This window comes from Zosterops lateralis (genome assembly GCF_965231275.1).
Source record: "Zosterops lateralis genome assembly, chromosome: 3".
NCBI classification, from domain to species: Eukaryota; Metazoa; Chordata; class Aves; order Passeriformes; family Zosteropidae; genus Zosterops; species Zosterops lateralis.
This window is the reverse complement of record NC_139764.1, coordinates 88,251,196-88,270,691: the sequence shown is the minus strand read 5'-3', so window position 1 is coordinate 88,270,691 and position 19,496 is coordinate 88,251,196. Positions and strand designations below refer to the sequence as shown.

At 36.7% G+C, this 19,496-nt stretch overlaps 1 protein-coding gene across 1 annotated transcript in view; it reads right to left on the bottom strand.

The window, feature by feature from the left end:
• The window catches only part of KHDRBS2 (KH RNA binding domain containing, signal transduction associated 2), a 313,940-nt gene that overhangs the window by 10,118 nt on the left and 284,326 nt on the right, over positions 1 to 19,496 (bottom strand). Inside the window, exons 7-8 of the mRNA XM_083857382.1 lie at positions 19,199 to 19,281; positions 4,526 to 4,584 (exon numbers count right to left, since the gene is read on the bottom strand). Of these exons, the coding sequence (XP_083713508.1) occupies positions 4,526 to 4,584; positions 19,199 to 19,281 (142 nt within the window). The remainder of the gene's footprint in view (positions 1 to 4,525; positions 4,585 to 19,198; positions 19,282 to 19,496) is intronic.

Genomic DNA, 19,496 nt, shown 5'->3' with positions numbered 1-19,496 from the left:
TGGTGTTATCCTAATTTAATTGTGGTGGTTAAGGAGGTGATAGACTTCTACCTATCCTTTCACTCTCTATCAAGGGTTTCTGCTTTTTTGGTAGCAGCAACAAGGAGTCTGAGTGTACAGGTCTCTCAGATACTGCAGTTCATGACCTGACATAAACCAATAATGGCCATAATTTTCAGGTAATACACAAGGCAGGTTATGCACCAGGCTGTGAATTGTGGCATCTGACAAGAGGCACGCTCTCACTACTGTGGCAGTCTCCCTTTGGAAGCAGGGGCAGAACCTTCTGCAGCAGCAATAGCAGAGCTCACCACTGGAGTCACCAGCCTTTAGGAAAGCTAAGACAGAAAGAGCCGTTGATAAACAAAGTTTGGAATGCTCTGATCAGTACAAGGGCAAAAAAGCATTCAGATGAAAAAACAGTGAAGCAGGTCAGATGCAACGAATACAGCTTCTTGGTTCTTCCTTGCCTGCAAGTCATATAGTCTTCTCTGATATCTCTCTAATGTGGCCTAACATAACACAGCACTTGAATCAAGAATGCCTTTTTCTCTAAAAATAAACAACAGGGAGAAGGAGAAAGAAATGAGAACATGAATTGATTACGAAGGGCTGTTTATTTACAGTGGTCCTGTCCAGGGAAGATGCTTTTTGGAGCTGGGCATGACATTACATATGTGCAGAAAAGATTCTTAGTTACCAGACTTTAGGTGTACATTTTATCCTAATGGATTTATAAGACAAATCATTAAATTCATGTCTTCATTAGATATCTCTTCAGATGACAACAGTGCTAGAAGGGAAGCCAAAAAATTACTAACTTATAATGAGAGCAAAGAATATAAACCTTTTGTTCATAAATTAATCCAATTTCATGCCTCCTCTCTTATAACATAAGCATCAAGTTAAGATGACACCATTACCTTAGTTTAGACTTATCTGCAAGTATCAAAACCTTCAATGACAGAAGTATCATAAGTGTTTGTTGAGTGTGATTAGAGGTGAGGATCCTTTACATTTTTGAAAATTTGTACAGTACTTTAAATGACTAGTCTTTTATTTTTAAACTGCCTTCTAAAGATATTTCTTTACACTCACATGAAGAAGCCTATAAGGGCAACATCCCCGAGATTTTTGGGCATATGTCCCAAATTTTTTGTTCCTCAGCCTGGAACAGAGATCCTCAAAATTCTCTACCAGTAACCGCATAATCTTGATCTTATAAAAAATTTGTAGGAATCTCATAATTCCTGAATACTGTATTTCCATGTGCTCAGAGACTGCTGCAGGGAAAGCTTTGAAGTGTCTCTACTTTGATCCTTCTGAGAGACTGGGTGACAGGCAAGTCAAATCACAACAGAGCTTAAGTGTCTAACTTCATGAGGAGGTTCTTTCTGTACTGCGAATTTTCATTTATGGAACATCCCTTAGTCATGGAAAGCAGTGCAATTTTACATCCATCCCTGATCTTCCTATTATCTTGGGAGATTCCCTGGCTGGATTTGGAGGGGATGAAATTCTTACAAACCTTCACAAAAGAAACTGAGCAAGAAGTTAAGGCAGTTAAGTTATGGATTTTACAGCAGTGAATACTGTTTAGGAATCCATCTTGCCCAGCCTATGACAAGTGACTTAGGTTCTTCCTTGTTTAATACTTCCTTCTAATCAAAGAGACGTGAACTTTCTGAGAATTAAATGGTGTTCAGGTGTGCTCTGCTCTGAAACGCCCCTCTGATTTTTGGAACCACACTGTGAAAAATCCATAAATACAAAAATCTTATGATCTTCTGAGGAAACAGTTTCCCCAGTCAGAATTCTCCACAAGTTCTTTTAAAAGGAGCAGAGAACCCATGAGACGTAAATCACCTGCTACTTCTCATGAGTACAGATAGTAATAGAAGTCATAGCAGGCAGCTCTTATAGGAGTACTATTGTGCTCTAGACTTAAGAAGCTACAGAGAACTCTATTTATACTTTAAAAAGATTGTAAGTATGAAGTAGCATTACTATTTCATTGAATCTTCTTCATGAAAAATGAAAGAAAACCTTCCCAGGATTGAAAACTGTCCTCCCTAAAGGTAAGTTGGAAGCAAGAGGATGCATGGATGAAAGTAAAAAGTGCCAACCTAGTAAATTTTTAATAATTCATTGTTATTGAAAGGGATAAGGGAGAAAAGACAAGTTGGTGCACAAAACACCTAAGAGTTGGCAACAAGACTATATTCATGTACCATTTGTCTGTAGTCTTAGTCACAGTTTGGGAGAATTTGGAATTATAGAGGTGTGCCAGAAAGAATTGTAAAGGAGCAATATAGCCTTGTCATGGAAGGCAAAACAAGGTGTGATATTGAACTCAAATGAAAGAAAAACTTAATTTCTACAGGATGGTGAAAAATGAAGGGGCAGCTGATTTAATATAGTGGGATGGATTCCAGAGACTTGCAATGAGATACAAAACATCCTGAAAAAGTAGTAAAATGGAAACAGAGAATTAGGGTGAAGTTAGGTAAGGATGAGAAGGGGTGATAGATCAGAGACAGAGAGAACATCAGTGTATGCAGCAAGAACTCAGAAACTGAGGAAGTTAAGCATGTATTCTATAGCTCTATTGCTCTGTGTACTCAGATTACCTCCTCAGATAGAGAGTGGTGACTTAGGAATGACAGAAGTTCCTGCCCAGATTTCCAAGGCATGAAACTAGCAAATTTACTGATCTCCTAAAGTGAACCAAGAGTAGCATAAACAGTTATATAAAAATGTATCTGCTTTCAGAAAGTAGCAAAATTGCAATTTGAAATATTATTCAACTTTAAGTTTAGTCCAGCTATTGATAACACTCACATCTTTATATGCAAATGCCAACCCAGAAAATAGTTCAAGCAAAAAACAAAGCAAGTCCACAGTTATCAGCCATATATTTTAAGTCTAGCAAAAGAAACCCAGGGATAGTGGGTTTGTTTCAGCCGCTGAATGGAAAACAGAAAAAAAGGAGCTTCATGCAGAGCATAAATTTAGTCATGATGCCACTCTGTGAACACTTTGTAAGCCTCAGCTAATTAGTCCATTCAAAATCCCTGCTGGGAAAACAAGTAATATTCTTCTAGTTTTACAAATGAGGGATTGGAAAGAAAGTGACACTACTTTAAATGTCTTGCCCAAGCACATGGAGATTCAGCATGGTAGAGTGTAATTAAAAGTTAAACAGTGAGTAATTCTTACTGCTGAGCTCAGACTATTCTTTTCTGCATTGCCCAAAAGCTTAGCAGTGCATTCAGGACAGCAGTGGAGAGGAATCTGTAGATGGGAGTAAGGATCTTCCACTACAGCTATTAAAAATGTATGTGCAAAAAGGAAGCAAAACAAAGGGTAACTGAACCACTCACACTCATATGGATAAGCTATTATTATTACTTGCCTAGCATTGAAAATGTGCTTCACTGCACACTGAATCACTCAAATATATTGTGAGAACTGATTGTACAAAAAAATCAGCTATTTCTGATTATGCAATGCAATCATTTTGACAACGTCTCAGTAATGTCTATTTCTGTACCAATACATAGGAAACTGCAAGTTTGCATTAGTGACATTTGCTTCACAGCTGCATGAATAAAATTATTTATTTCAAGCAGCAACCCTTATATAACCTCTTAGTGTAACTTTCATTTGCAGCATCATTTCCAGCAGCTCTCATTTTCACAATGCTGTGGAAGTCACCATGTAGACTTAGGACACTTTGGAAGCAGTAAATCAGCTGAATATTAGGGTCATTCTTTCAGCCAACAGTAGTCAGCTTTGTTCTCTTATTTCAGTGAAAACCTCTGACTGAGAATCACTGTGCCACCTGATACAATATACTGATAATTATTAATAGGAAAACATGGTCTTGACTCTAGTAATTGAAATATATCACTAATACCAAACAAGAGATCTAGAAAACGGTCTGTACTTATGGGAGCTACCCTTCTCTTCCTTTCATGCCCCCTGTACCCAGGAACTGTTCCAGCTCAGAAAGACTTGGTGGAGAAGTGCAAAGACTAGAGCCCTTCCTCTACTCATACTGCCAAGTGTGGTATGAGACAGTGCTTCATCTTGGTGCAGCAGGGGTTCCCATGGTGATAGAGCATCCTCTCCTTCTTTCCACTTTAAGTCTGTATTTCTAAATCTCACAAACCTTGCTGGTTGAAATGATGCACATGACAGCAGCAGACCCATAGTATTGTTGGCACATCAAGCAGACTGAAATTTAACATTGTGAAAGATATTCAACTAATATAAACTTTTGTGTTGCTGTTAAACTGACCTGTAACTGTGAGTAATTTGCTTTGTAATTTTTATTTAAATTCATCAGTCCAATTTTCTGGTCCTATGTCAAAACTCACCTTAAAGTTACACAAATCTATTTTGTTTGGCCTTTGTAAAATGAGAGAAATAAAGAAAAGTTTATGGAAGTAATTTCTGAATTGCCAGCGACAGATATTTTCCCTTGATTTCACACATTTGCAGAAGACAAAAGAGACCTTACCGTAGCTGTCATAAGCCTCTTCACTTGTTCCGTGACCATAGTCATAATATTCAGGCACACTGTAACAGATTCAGAGAGCCATGTCACTATTACCATGGGTAACCAACTCAAAACAAAAAGAAAGCTCACAAAATAAAAGGCATTTTAACACTTTGACCTGATAGCGTAGTCCAGCTAGTTTCAGACATAGTGAATATTTAAAGACATGGAAGAAAACGCACCAGTGACAATAAAAGCTATCATACAGTACATCACATTTCTTATCTACTCAGCATAAAAAAAAATCCGATCCTAAATACGTAAACCTGGAAATGTGACAAAAACTGAGAGAAATTCTATCTGCAAAAATGAGGTCTGAAAAAAGACCACTATCATTCACTGTTGTTAAACCAACAAAATGGGTGTAATCCCCATTTACCTGTAATTCTAAATATTTATGTGTTCCCAAACTCAGCATAGTTTGTTTTCACAAAGCTGACTGTATTGTATGGTGTGGAACCTGTAAACTACTTAATTTTACCAAAAACACTGATAGGTTTCCAGCTTTGATCCTGAAGAAGAAAGCATGTTCCCATTGCCTGCAGAGAGAAATCTGACTCTTCACAGCCTTTTTCCTTACATTGGACCCCCATGGAAAGTTCTATACAGTGATCAATAAAACACAACTTGAAAGAAACAAGGGTCTAGGAGTGCGAAATCACACTGAACAGTCTCAAGATCGTTTTTTCGCCATTTCCAAAAATTATGTGTAGTCATATTAACATGTGATCAAAATACTTCAGATAATTGTTGCATCCTGATAATCAGAAATTCTCAGCTATTTTGGGGAGTGGGCATCCAGAAAATTCAACCTCTGAGACATAATTAAATGGAAAGGGAATTATTCACATTTTTGCCTCACTGCTATTATTATTTGTAGTTTACACTGTGTTTTTGGTACCTGGTACCAAATTCATCAGGCTGCTTCTATTCTCAGGTAACAGGTAAACATACAAGAATCAGTCTCTGCCCAGAAAAATCTGCAAACTCCATGAACTCCTCTATATTGTATTTCTTCAATCTGCAGTGAACCAAACAGAAAATGTAACACTTTCTCTGTTGATAGTTCTTAGTGATTGTTATTTCTGCTTCTTTTTCCCTAGACACTGTGAAGCAGACTCTTGCAGAATGAACAGAAGCAGCTCAATATTGCTATAATTATAACATTATTGCTCAGGCCATTTTCCATATTGGATTATTGTTTTAAAAATATTAGTTTACACTTGAGAGAGAAGCTTAGTTGACAGTGGAGTGCAAGTAGAAATATTTCAGAAGTGAAATAGAGAAAAACAAGCAATCTATAACAATTATTTTCTTAACCTAATTTTAAATTTGTTCACAAAGAGCCTATAATCAGATTTTTAATTTCTTGAACTTAATAGCTATCTATAATTATTATTCCAAGAATAACTGAATCTGCAAATGATTCATATTCTGTATCTCACTTGAGAACACTGACTGCATGTACCTGATAACTGACAGTCAAGCTGTTTTGACTTGGCTCATGTCATCCCCTGAATGGCTAGGGATAGCTCTCATAGTTTTTGGCTACAATTATCCACGGATTTGCTTTGGTGTTATTTTTTGTACTGAAAATTTAACTATAATTGTTGTGCATTAATTCAGTAATTTAGTCAGAAGTCATTCATGTGAATGAGTGAATTGCAATGACATCAGTATCTCAGAGAGATGTAATTCATTTGCTAAAGCAGTTGCAGAAAATGGACATAAGAATAACATGAATGAAATTAAGTTAATACTTCAATGAAGAGTTTTCCCAATGCCAAGAGAGCTCTATAGGACACAATCACCATCAAGACTTCCCAGATAATGGAAACCATGCAGTTGCTTGAAAATTAATTATCTAAATACACAAACTCTCCTACTGAAATGGTGCAAGAAACAACCAGGAAGAATACATCTTTTATTTGTAGAACACAATATTCATTCTCTACTATTTTGCAATTATTTTAGTAGCCAATTAAATAGAATTACAGGATTATGTAAAGTGAAGTAAAGCACAGCAGCATCAGGGAATAGCTACAAAGCTCATGGCTTAGATGTAAGAAATTCCTTGCACTGTTCAGAACAGACATATGACATACCACCCAGTCCTGGCAGACAGCCATATGAAAAACTGATTTTAGAAGCTGCATTTTGGCATTCTGCCTGCTTTCCTGGGTAGAGGAGGGTGTTGGACTAGTGAGTGGTGTTAAAAGAAACACAAGAACTCCTATCTTCTGCCAGCAGATAAGATCCTAATATTTCTTCCTGATATGTTTTTGCAAACCAAAGCAGCTGCCTCCAAAGGTTAGCTTTAAAAGGAGGCCAATCCAAAGCCTGGTAACTTATCAACAGCAGTCCTGCTTTCAGTGATCACTGATGAGGGCCTTGAGCTATTACCCATCAACACAACCTCCGGCAGAACACAAGGCTTGGGAGAGCAGGTAAAAGATTCACTGCTACATCATTGGTGTTGTATGTTTTTATTTGAGAAACAAACACACAATCATAGAGATAATAAGGATGTGAGATAAAAGTCCTGCAGTGAACATTCTGAACTGAAATACACTATCAACAGAATACTAAGTTAATACACTAACAATCATAAAATAAGAAACAAACTGTATTACAACTATAAAAAGGAAGTAATTTGTTACATACCGCATATTTGATGTCTGTGAGCAAAATACTTAACAGATTTCTGAAGACATGTAATTCACAGCACCATACAATTGTCATCTAAGTCCTCCAACTCTATTTCCCTGAATATAACATTTTTTTCATACATTTGAGCCAAAATGGCATTTTAAATTCCTCGCCAACTCATGTTGACAGGTATTTTGAAGAATATATAATTGAATAAAACTTATTTCTTACTGTGAAATACCATAATTAAACTCATATTTTGTGGGCCAGACTGCTTATCCATTCATCTGCTTTATTTTAAACTTTTCTGAATACTCACTATAATCTATTATATGCATTTAGTTGTAGACATTTTCCTCTGTTTTATAGCAAAGTAAACAATGGGCGATATTTATAAAAAAATGTGTGATAGATTATGGCTTTACAAACATGAGGTTCTTTTTTTTTAAATTACTGAACTATAGAGAGATGTAGCTCCATTTGCATTATGGCCAACTGAGAAGGAAGCAATCAGCAAATGCATTCAGCATAAATAATACTTGTTTATATAATTTTATAGTTCTCAGACTGTTCCTGGAAAATATAGTGATCATGAGCTCCAGAAACCACTGACTCTCTTGGCAGTGCTAATTGGAAACAAAACATCATTATCTATCATTAGCATTCATTACTTGCAAGCAACACGAAGTGTAATTTACTTAAAGTACATGCACCCACCTGAAAGCAGGATGCAACACATTTTATAAAGCAGACAGGATTAACTCATTACCAACTGCTCAGCTTTTACTTGCACTATACTTTGACACCAGATTTCTGAAACACAGAGGTCTTGATGTACTATGATTTACCCTTAGTAACCTTCTACAGGTAGCACTCATGGAAAAAATTATATGCACAGGCGTACGTAACTTACAAGCAGTTTAATTTGGTTTATATATGAGAAACTCTGATGTAATTTTTCTCTATAAGAAATATTAATAACACAGATATACGACCCTGTCTTAATTCCTATTTTGTGGCCAAGGAGATTAATAATACATATGCTGGAAATATTCATAATCTTTACCTATTTGTGCTTAATTTTTTAAACTTTTCATTTTGGTTAATATTTTTGAACATGTTCATTTTAAAGATTTGAAATCAAAGTTTACATAAACCGTGATCTGTTTTCTTCATGCTGATAAAGCTGGATCAGTTTCCAAAAAAACCTCCAAACCCAAACCAGCACAAGATGCTTGATTTTGAGAGATAAAGGTCCTTTAGTGCCTTCCAAACTGTATTATCTACAGCTCCTATGATATGATGAAGGCTCAAGTACAGAGACTATATCTAAACAGCAACCTTTAAAGCCAACAAAGACTTTTAACCTCTTGTTAACGGGGACATTTTCAAATGGATATTAGTGCAAAAAAATGAATTCCAGTTTGATTGTGTCAACACTCATGGGAAACCACACAGCTTTTTGCTCAAAAGATTGTAGAGAATAGTGCTTTAAAGTGGTTTAGGCTGAGAACCACAAACAAAAGTGTTGAGACTGAAGCCACAAAAGCCTGACTCTTGGATCAACAAGCTACCCAAGGGAAATGTGATGTTCACCACTCAGAGGTCGCTGGGGTTAGGTACAGGAAAACATGACATTAATGAATAGACTGCATTAGCCTTTGAGCAATCTCTTCCTGCACCTGCAGGAAGCTGCTGGCAAGAGACCCTGGGTTATCAACATCACCATTTGCCTCCCTGGCTGCTTGTTGGGGGTTAGGTTTGCTCCTTTATTACGTTAAAGAATTTTTTTCCCCATAAGTTACCAAGGAGACTGAATGTTGGATACCTAAGGGTTCTTGACCAAAACAAAGAGATAGCCAAAAGTTTTGTTTTTCTTATCTGTTGTAACTCCAGAAGGGAGGGGGTAACTGCCTTCCCTGATAACAAGCCAGTTGTTAAAAATGGGGTGGGGTATTATCTCTTATCTCTGCTCAGTCTTTTACTATCCCCATGGGAATATCTTTTGTTAACACACCATCAAAGACCACCAATGGTGTGACACATTTCATCACCCTGTTGGGAGATGCTCTACTAGAAAGCAAAAGAACAACCATTTCCAGCTAGATAAAAAGGAGCCACAGGTATCACCAGGCACTCCGATCTTTCCCACGGGACTCCCAAAGGAAGACCGGACCCACTGGACCCTTGGCTCCACAGGACCTGCTTCCAACAGGACCACATCTGCCACTCCAGGAGGGCTGACTTTGGACTGTTTCCAACGCCCTGACTAACAAGGCGTCAGGTTGTATTTTTCTGACTCTGTCAGAGGCGTGTTTTTTTTTTTTTTTTTTTTTTTTTTTTTTTTTTTTTCTGGGATTCCTTGTTTGTTTGTTTGCTTATTATTCTGTACTATAACATTTGTATTTTTAATATCTCTAGTAAAGAACTGCTATACCTATTCCCAAAATCTTTACCTGACAGCCTTTTAATTGCAAATTTATAATAATTTGGAAAAAGGAGGAGAGGGGCTTGCATTCCAAAGGAGGCTCCAATCTTCCTTGGCAGATACCTGTCTATTCAAACCTAGATACTGCTCTTACAGCTGCAGTAATACAAGGCAGCAGAACATTACAAGAACTCAAGAATAGAAGTACTTCTCGTTCCCTTGTGCTCTTTGGTTGTGTGTGGTTTTTTGTTTTGTTCTTCCTTTCTTTTTGTTTTTTTTTTGATGAAGAATGCATCTAAGCTAAGATCTAACCACAGTAATAAATGTGGTTGCAGACACACAATGGGCTCACCAAAGCAGAAAGATACAAGAAAGAGTTCATCTTCTTTAAACATTGCTAATGGGTGAATCTGTACAGAAGTGTGTTCTGTAGTCTATCCTAAAAGATCCTAAGATACGGAAAGTCTTTGAGTAAGATCCGTTAATTTAGATTTAGCAGATCATATTTTTGTGTTAAAACTTTTTTTTTTCTTTTCTAATGGTACTTTTTAACTGGTAGAGTATATGTTAGTATAATATAAGAATATTTTACTAGGAATTTTTTGGGAAGGAGCTGGCCAATTGAGAGGCTTTTGATAAATCACTGGAATTATAACTCTGCCCTTAGATAACAATTAGGCTCCTTTTCTGAAATAGAGGAATTGGTTCAAACTAATTTGAACTGATGCTAGTGAAGTTCCACAGTTCAGACTGATAATGAAATAGGCTAAAAACTTGTACACTAGCCTTTGAAGAAGTAAAAATAATTTGAGATACTTCCATTTTGTGTTGTAGTACTCAACAATGAGTGAGAGTGAACCAATATTGTGGTTTTGGACTGGACCTCTCTAAGGAGGGATTCCCAGGCTTTCACAGTTTGCAATCAGCCTCTATACACAGTTACAGATAAATTAACCTTTATCACTCCTTATAGATATATCCCAGTCAGGGTTACCTTTAGACAAAATTCTTGAGTCAAGCTAATGCCCAGGATAGCTCACAAGGATCCCTAGAACTGGGATTTAGTATTTTAGAGTGGGATTCAATATTTTAGAAAAGTCTCGTTTTCACATCTTCAAATGGATCCTTTGAACTCTTGGTCTGTATAAAATTACCTCCTTCTTTCCCTATATAATTTCTGTTTGATAATCTTTGGCATTTCCAACTTGCAACATCCATAACTGGACAATCAAATATTCTGTGCTAACAGGATTCAATCTAATGTTACTGCAGTTGTTTTATGTAAGACTGCGTTTGTAAAGCTTCTCCCTCCTACAAGAGGGAGGGAGCCAGCAGGATTTAACACACAGTTGGCCATGAAAGAAAAGCTGTTTACACAAAGCAGTATATTTCTGCCTGGAAGAGAGGTGAGCAAAATCTGCATTCACATGAATTACAATATATGAAATTTTTACAAAATAATATCTCATTGTGGAAATGTGTGAATAAAGAAACAAACCTTCTAGGAATCTGAAACTTACTGGAACATTTTTACTTAATAAAGCATTGTATCTATAGAGAGGATAACAAATTTTTTGAATACAGGAACTTACAGGATTCAGTCTTAAATCATAAATACAGTCCTTTACTCAATACTTCTTTAGAACGAATGGAATAATATGGTGAACATTTTAGTGGATGAAGTCTCCCTTTTTCTGAAAGCTCAGTTTTGACTGTATACAATACTTTTAACAGAGGAGAGTATCTCCATTACCATACTCCTGGATTTATTTAGTACCTTTTGACATGCCTGAAGTTAAACTAGATTCAACTGTCTCCAGCATTTTTGTAGGTTTAGTTTTATGATACTAAAAATATGAATTTAAAACTATTATGAACAACAAAGGCAGTAAAGTCATACAGGCATAGGGTTGGAGAGCCAACATAACTGCAAGATGACTTTGGGTCCTGAATGTTTTGCAAAATACGAAATAGAAACCAATCTGCCATTTAATTTCACATGCCAATTTCTATTTATCTATTCTACATTCCACTGTCATTTTCTTATAGATTCAGATTTGGGACTAACTATTTCAGAATATAATACCAAATGTCTTCAGACAGAGTATTTGCAAAGGGAATGATGCAGCATTTTAGGAATCTGAAACAGTTCTAGAGGAAAAAACTTTTCTCTAGTTCGGAGTAGTGAAATTTGATTCCACTTTGCTCATTGAATCAAATAAATGAGAAGTGGCATTTGAAAACAGTTTCTGATGATGAATGCCATAAGTAGATTGCTGTGAAGATATATAAAATGTCATATTCTAGGCTTCCTGCCTTGATTGATTTCAACAGATTGGAAATAAAATATAGGGAAATCTTTATTTACAGACAGGTGGATATAAGCACATAGCCAAAATGAAATATGGCAAAATATAAATACAATGCACAGTGCTTAAAAAGTGAAAGAGTGAGTAGTAGAGAAAATAATAATGAAGATCTAAGTTTGCAAACAATCAGTGTAACTATTCTACCTATTGCAGCCTGGATTATATTTATGTGTTTGTATATTTTACTACATATAATATTTTGATAGTGAGTCAGAAGTGTGAAAATCCATGATTTTATCTCCAAAACATTTAACTATGTGATAACCTATTAATTCAATTAATGATTATTTGCAGGCTTGTCTAACCATTGTTTTAAAACTAAGGACAAAATTCTTTCATTTAACTATGGATAGTTCCCAACTAATCTGCTGGAACTTTTCACAAAGCAAGTAGCTGAAAACAGTGGGGCTTCTGAATAGAGTTCACCAAGGAACACGTACTCTCAACTGAATGTTACACTGCTGTCTTTACAAGTGTACTAGTCTGTTATTTTACTTGCACCACAGCTTTGTGAAACTCATCTTTGGAAACAGATGTACATACAGTACCTTGATATCTGGAGGTCAAGCAGGATGAACTGGAGCTCAGGCAAACATATCCTGCTGATGCAAATAATTCTTGTAGATACAACTGGATAAAATACTCTTCCTAAATCATTTTGCAGAATGGCTTTGCACTGATGTGATTATACTGTAAGCCACATAAGTGACATGGACTGAACTGTGTTCCATGTTGTACTCCTGCATATCAGATCAGAAATAAGTGATCCCCAAATCTCCTGTACTAGCAGCCCACACTGCAGAAAAAAAGAAGCTACAAACACAAGCTTTGGAGTAGACAACATGAACTTTGCAAAAAAAACCAGTAACTAGGGAAAACAGTTTCTTTTCCAAGTCAATAACTTGTCATATATTCAACAATATACTCTTTAAGTTTTCTGTGGGTATGAGTAACTAGAAGAGTGTAGCACCTCTTAGAGGCTGAATGGATAGGCATTGCTACAAACAGATAGCTACTGGGATAAAATTACATCCATATGGTCATAGTATCTATTTTCCATAGCAGGATAGTGGACACAGGCAGCATTTTTCTCCTTTTATTTCTGTTACTAGTATTGAGAAACAGATGCCAAATTGGACTTCGCACATAACAGTGCAGCTTTAGGAATTATTATACCTTTCAAATAAAACACAATTCAGTGAGGTGAAAGAGATCAGTCAACTTGAATTTCTCTGTTACTGCACCCTTCTTTCTTCTTCAGTCCTCTAAGATAATTCCATTTTGGCAATTATCTAATACAATGTTTGTCAGTCTTCAAATCTTGCAAGAACTTAGAATTTATTTCAGATATATTAATGCCATCTTTCTTTATGTAAAGCTTAGATCCTTTACTATCATTAACATCTGAGAGGGAAAAGTTGGAGATGACATGGCCTATAATATGCAATTCTGCATCAGAAACAGAAGTTTGATTATTTGCTCAGCAGATGCAGGATGGATTTGAAGTGTGAGTTTGACAGACCAAAAATAAGTTCTTAGGCCAAAATGACTGCCACACCAGCATCAAATGTCTGTCCAGAGGACTGTTGCCTAAAGCATTACAGAAGTTGTTTGCAAGATTAACAGTAAATATTTTGCCAAGAATTGCTTCAAGGTCCTAAAACTGGGTTACTGTTATTATTATTAGTGAGGCTGAGTGCAGGCAGGCATGAGAAATGCTTTTTACCTATGTCATCTTGCAGTCACAGCAAGGATGACAACATGCCATCACAAAGCCTGTACTGCTGTGGGATGGAATCTGTAACAGGAACATTGTACACTATTTTCATCTGTCTTTTATCACTGAATTATTTATTCCTCTTGTCAGTAAGTTATGGGTTTCCTGATATTTACAAGTCTATTTACAGCCTAAGGTGGGAGTCATAAGCTCTTCTTTCTTTAGACAGCATACACTTGGCAACTCATTTTTCTGCTGACCTATGTTTTTAACGAAAGCCATACAGAAAAAAGGCAGAATAAAAAGCCAGGCAACCAGACCTGAAAGCCAATGCCAATATACCATCTCCCTGTTCACAAAAACCAGAATGGATCGGTGGATGAGTGTTCATGCCAGGCATTGTGGAACAGGGAAATAATATCAAACTCAAATTTTAAGCTTCATCAGAAAATCATTGGCTTCCTTTGCCCCTCCTTGTTGGGCACCACTGTTTACACTACACGTCTGGATAAGTTGGGCACCAGTGGATTAAAGAGAATATACCCTTCCTGGTTCATCCCATGACTGGCCAGTCAGTCCCAGGTTTCTTTGGTATCTCTTTTGTCTGTGAGACATGGTATCTTTGAAATGAAACTGTTGGTGCTGGCAGAGGCACAAAGGCCAGTGGAGATGACTGCAGATGTGGTAGCCAAGCTGAATTTGGCTCTGTTGGCCATCACGATTCATCAGCAAATGATCCATTTCCACCAAATTACTCTGTTGGTCTTGACTGAGGAGTCTGGCCACACTTTGCATGTCTGATGCCTAAACAACCTCTGAGTAATCAAAGAGGCTGATCTTCTACATCTCCTCACAAAACTTGGCATTCTTTTCTTCTGGTGATCTAGTGACCTCAGTCCATGAATCCCGGACAGTAGTGCTAGTTCAACAGACTTAGAAGCTCCTGGTAAGAAAATCAAAAAGTATGTTACATTTTGAAAGCTAATAGGATTCTCCTATATTTTCTGTCTTATAGCTGGGTTGGAAATTAACACTTCTAACATTTTGTATATTATGTCTGTATTTTTAAATAAAGTTGTCAGACTAGAGGTTTGGGAGGTAAATCTAGCTGGCAGAGAGGTTTTGAGTGTCCTCTGCCTTACTTTCAAGTACATAGAGAGTAGTGTATGAACTTAACAACTACTGAATATTTCTGGTGTGTCTGGACAGACAGATATTCCTATCAATGAGATCCATCTTTACATTATACGAAAAGGAGGGGAAAAGAGAGGAAAACAAGGTTTAATCAAGAAATTCAAATTATAATGCAATATTGCCCATGGGAAGTATGTCAGATTTTATGTCTTCTCCTGCCCACTGCTATGAATTTGTCCAATTTTGGTATTGGACAAACTGTATTTTGGTATCTATATGAAAAAATTTCTAAAATGAGTACGGTTTCTAAATGTCCTCAGAAAACATGCACTTTTTCACTGAATCCTGAAAATAATGCTTGCAGACTCAGCTGGTGTCCTGGTTTAGGGCAAATTTGGGATGAAACCTCTGAATGGGGTCCCTCTAGACAGCAAATTCAAGCGGCCCCTCCCCCAACTGGTCTGCAAAAAATTTCCTTAAAGAAAAGTGGAAAAAACCTGTTTCTTCAACAAGCAAAGTGCCCACAAGCATAAAAAGAATGAACAATATCAAACTACAAAACCTCTTGCTGCTCTGAAGAGAGATGGCAAAATTGAGAAAGTCCTTGCTGTGGGTGTAGCTCAATTCTCTCAGTCTCTCATCAGTCCCTCTGACACTGGAAAATGCTGTCCTGGGCCCCAATGGGCTGCAGGTGCGAGCTCTGGGTGTTTTCTGGGTTGTCAGTCCAAAACAGGTTTAAACAGTTCCAAGAAAAAGAAAAAAACAAACAAACAAACAAAAAACAGTCCAGGGAACTTCTCTGCCTCAGCTAGCCAAACACTAAAAAGCAAAAGAGATCTCTTTCCTGCTGTCCATCCATAGACAACACAGTCCAGGAGCAGAATCTCAGGGTGTGAGTGCAGTTTCTCAAACAAGCTGCACCCTGCTTCATTCCCCCCCTTCACTCTCAGAACCAGTCTTAAAGGTGTAGAACCTAATATCCAGCATAAACAGAACAGACAGTTGGGGATACAAGCATCATAGAGTCACTCCAGGACAGTTGGGAAGGACAGACAGTTAATTTAAATCTGTCCTGAGGTTCCATCTTGCGTTCTTGGTTGTCATTATGGGACAGGAACATAAGGAGGGAAAAGCAGCTTTACAAATACATCTGTTATTTAAAGCAAGACATACCTCCATGCAATATAGACTGTCATAACCCATTAGTGTCTTGTTTCTAAAATAAGCTTCCCCAACTTAATAAGGTACAGGTGGCACTTACCATAGTTAGAGTCCTGCTTTTCTCTTTCTTCAAGTTGCTTCTTTGCTCCATTTCGAAGTGTGATTGAGACTCCTGTTAGCTTGTTCAGACATGGAGACTTAACTGTGGGTTTCATTCCAGTCTGATTCTGAGACTCTGTCATGACCTCTTCCACAGGTGACCCCATCCCCCTAGTTTAAGCCTAAAAATCAGACTGCTGTCATGAAGGACAGAGCTTTCTGTCTGGAGAAGTTCATTAAAGTCCATTAGACAAGGATCTATACCAAGTGTACTACTGGACCTGCAACACCATCCCTGACTTTTAGTACAAATTGTTAGATAATTGTGAACTAAAGTACAGTTGAATCCGAGTCGTCTTGGGGATTGGTATTTGTGGTGCTCCTTCTACTAAACCATAATCCTATGTTGTAGTACCATGTATGTTGATACTGTGCTCATTTTCTCTGCCATTGGCAGAGCTTATTTTCCAAATTCTAAATCAGACAGACCTCCTGGACAACAAAGGAGGAAGCCCCCCTAAATGAAGTATATATGGGCAGAAAGACTGGCAAATGGATATAAGGTATGGAAGACAAAGGCAGGGGTAACAGGGGTGGTGGTGGCAGGCTGCCCAAACTCTATCTTCACTCTGGGCATGAGGTGAGCAGGGGAACAAGGCATGACTTACTATGAGCTCTGCTCTAAAGCACACTGAAGTCAGCCTGAGCTCAGATCATCTACCCTGTCAGTTCATGACCCTCCACACCAACATGTTCTTATTTTTGAAGCAATGGAGAGAATAAGGCTTAGTCAACATGCACAGCAAGACAGATAGCCAGATAAAATCTGAATCTCTAGGAATTTCCACATTCATTCCCTAATAAGCCATAAAAAGCAATAGGAAACTCTGCCCTTAAAATGAACAGAAATCTTGGTACTCTGCATTAAGCCATTAGCTACAATTTGTTCTCATCTCATGCTCTAGAATTTCAGTCAACCCCAGCAGAAGGAAGCAATGATAATTTTCTGGCTGAGCACAGAAAGTTGTTGCCAACAACTTGCTGGCAAAGTTTTCGTTATTTTTTTTTCCTTTAAATGACACATCAGATGAGATGAGTAAGTACTTTGAAGTAGTACTACTTATCTTCTTTGTTAAGTGTGCACATGATATGTCTCATATGACTGGAGTATACTATTAAGCAAGATCTGAGACTTGGAGAAAACATTCTGAAATACGCATCTAACCAAATATTTTTGGCATACTATTTCATTGTATTGTATTACTATTTTTATTTTTCGGTCAGTAAGCAGGCATTTCTATGAAGCTAAATGGCCAATAAGGTGCAGAAATAAAAATTTTGTCTTTAATAGGCCATTTGTTCCTTATATCTTTGAAATGAGAAGCATGTAGCTCTGAAAGTGCTCTCTTTGAAATCAATAGACTACTTGAGGTATTAAGTGCCACTCAACATGGGTAAGTATGACCACATGTCTTGTCATATATTTGAAAAGGAAATGTTTTAGTTGCAGATTTTAAACAGATTAGGTATCCTGGAGGTAGTTCCAATTATTAGAAAACATATCTGATGACTAAACTTAATAGCTGTTTAATTGACTAAATTATGTGACTATAAATTTTCTTCCTTGTATCAAATTATCACTGCTAGTTCTAGCTGCATTATAATACACTCCTCATAAAGTTGATATATTTGTCATTTAGTTGCCTGGGACATCAACTTGCAAAGAAATTACAGGTTAATTCAAATGATATAAAGAAAGCAATGTCATAGCAAGAGATTTCCAACTAATTATTGTTTTTACATCAGAAGCAGCATCTCCTGTGACAATTCACTCTTGTAGCAAAAGATGAGCTGAAATTTTTTTTAAAAAAAACATTGACGTACATTTGACAACAAGAATACCTACCTACACAATGACATGATGAGTGCAGCCAGTAACGTATAATCACTTGAAACTGTTACAGTATACTTGATGGGGTTCACATTTAGGTATGACAAATCCTTTTAAATATACTTCACCAAATATAAAAATACTTATAAAGTATTTTTATTCACTGAAGTATCACTCACTAGAGCAGTTCTGGAGCTGAACGTAATTCTGACAGGCATTTACATCAGCAAAGGATTCAGTGAAAAAGATGGCTAAATCAAAAAGCAAGTTTAGGGTCCTTTGGCCTTGGGAGTGTAGAACTCTATACATATACATCGCTTTCTTGCTCAGTGAGAACCACACAACTCAGTTAAAATCTGTGTCTTTTCTTGTTAAAATTTCATTTGCCTTTCCACTACCTTACAAGTACTTTTAGCAATGCATAAGAGCACTTTCTGAATAACTGGCTGAAGGATACTTTTATCCTTTAGCTTAAATATGAAAAAGATGCCATTCTATATTTAAAAAACATGCAACTACTGTCAAATTAATAGATGAGTGTGTGAGGTGTATGTATATAAAAAGGGGATAATTTTTGTTGCCTTATTGACACAAATCAATATAAGATGTGAATGTAGCTTTTTCCTACTATTCCACATCACAAGGACAAAAAAATAAATTTCCAAACTTATAAATTCTGAGAGTTTCTTAGAAAATAACTGGTTGAAAACAGATAGTTTCAGCCTTACTTTTGGCATGTAACTCCCTTCTATAGCTTACCCTGATGGTGGATGCCAACAAGAAACAGGTTACCGCCATAAATATTTTTAAAATTTCTTTCTGTTTTTTCCCCAAATATTGTAAAAGCCATAAGTGTGAAATGCTCCTCACAACTTATCACCAGTAAAGGATAATAATAAGGACACAAACAAGTTCAGAATAACATCAAATAAAAAAATTATGTGATTGTTTGTTAAAAAAAATACACTTAATTTGCACCAATTTTAAAAGCATAGCTGCTTACATTTTTGCTTCATCTGAATTTCTGTATATGAAGTCTGATTGTCACTATTACTTTTTGATAGCTTTCTAAAGTACTCCGAGATTTTGTAAATTTTAATGTGTAAATTAAACCAGGAAATTTACATGAAAAACTAAGATAAAAAAGTGTACTTTAAGGAAATAATGTAAAAGCACAAATTCTTACCTTTGTGTTTGGGTGGCATAACTGTTATCATATGCCTCATAGCTTGGATCATCATATTCACCCCCATATCCATCATCGTATCCCTAAGGGGAAAAGAGAACACCACAGCTTAGAAGAGTGATAAATCAAAGCATATTATCAAGCTGTAAAAATAAATTGCATCAACACGTGCATGTCATGTTTGCCCACGATAATGTGAAACATGCATCTGACTGAACAGAACTGTGAATCATGAAGACCAACCTGTACATTGCAAGAGTAAAGAAATCAGTCACTCATTTGAGAACTCAGCTTATTC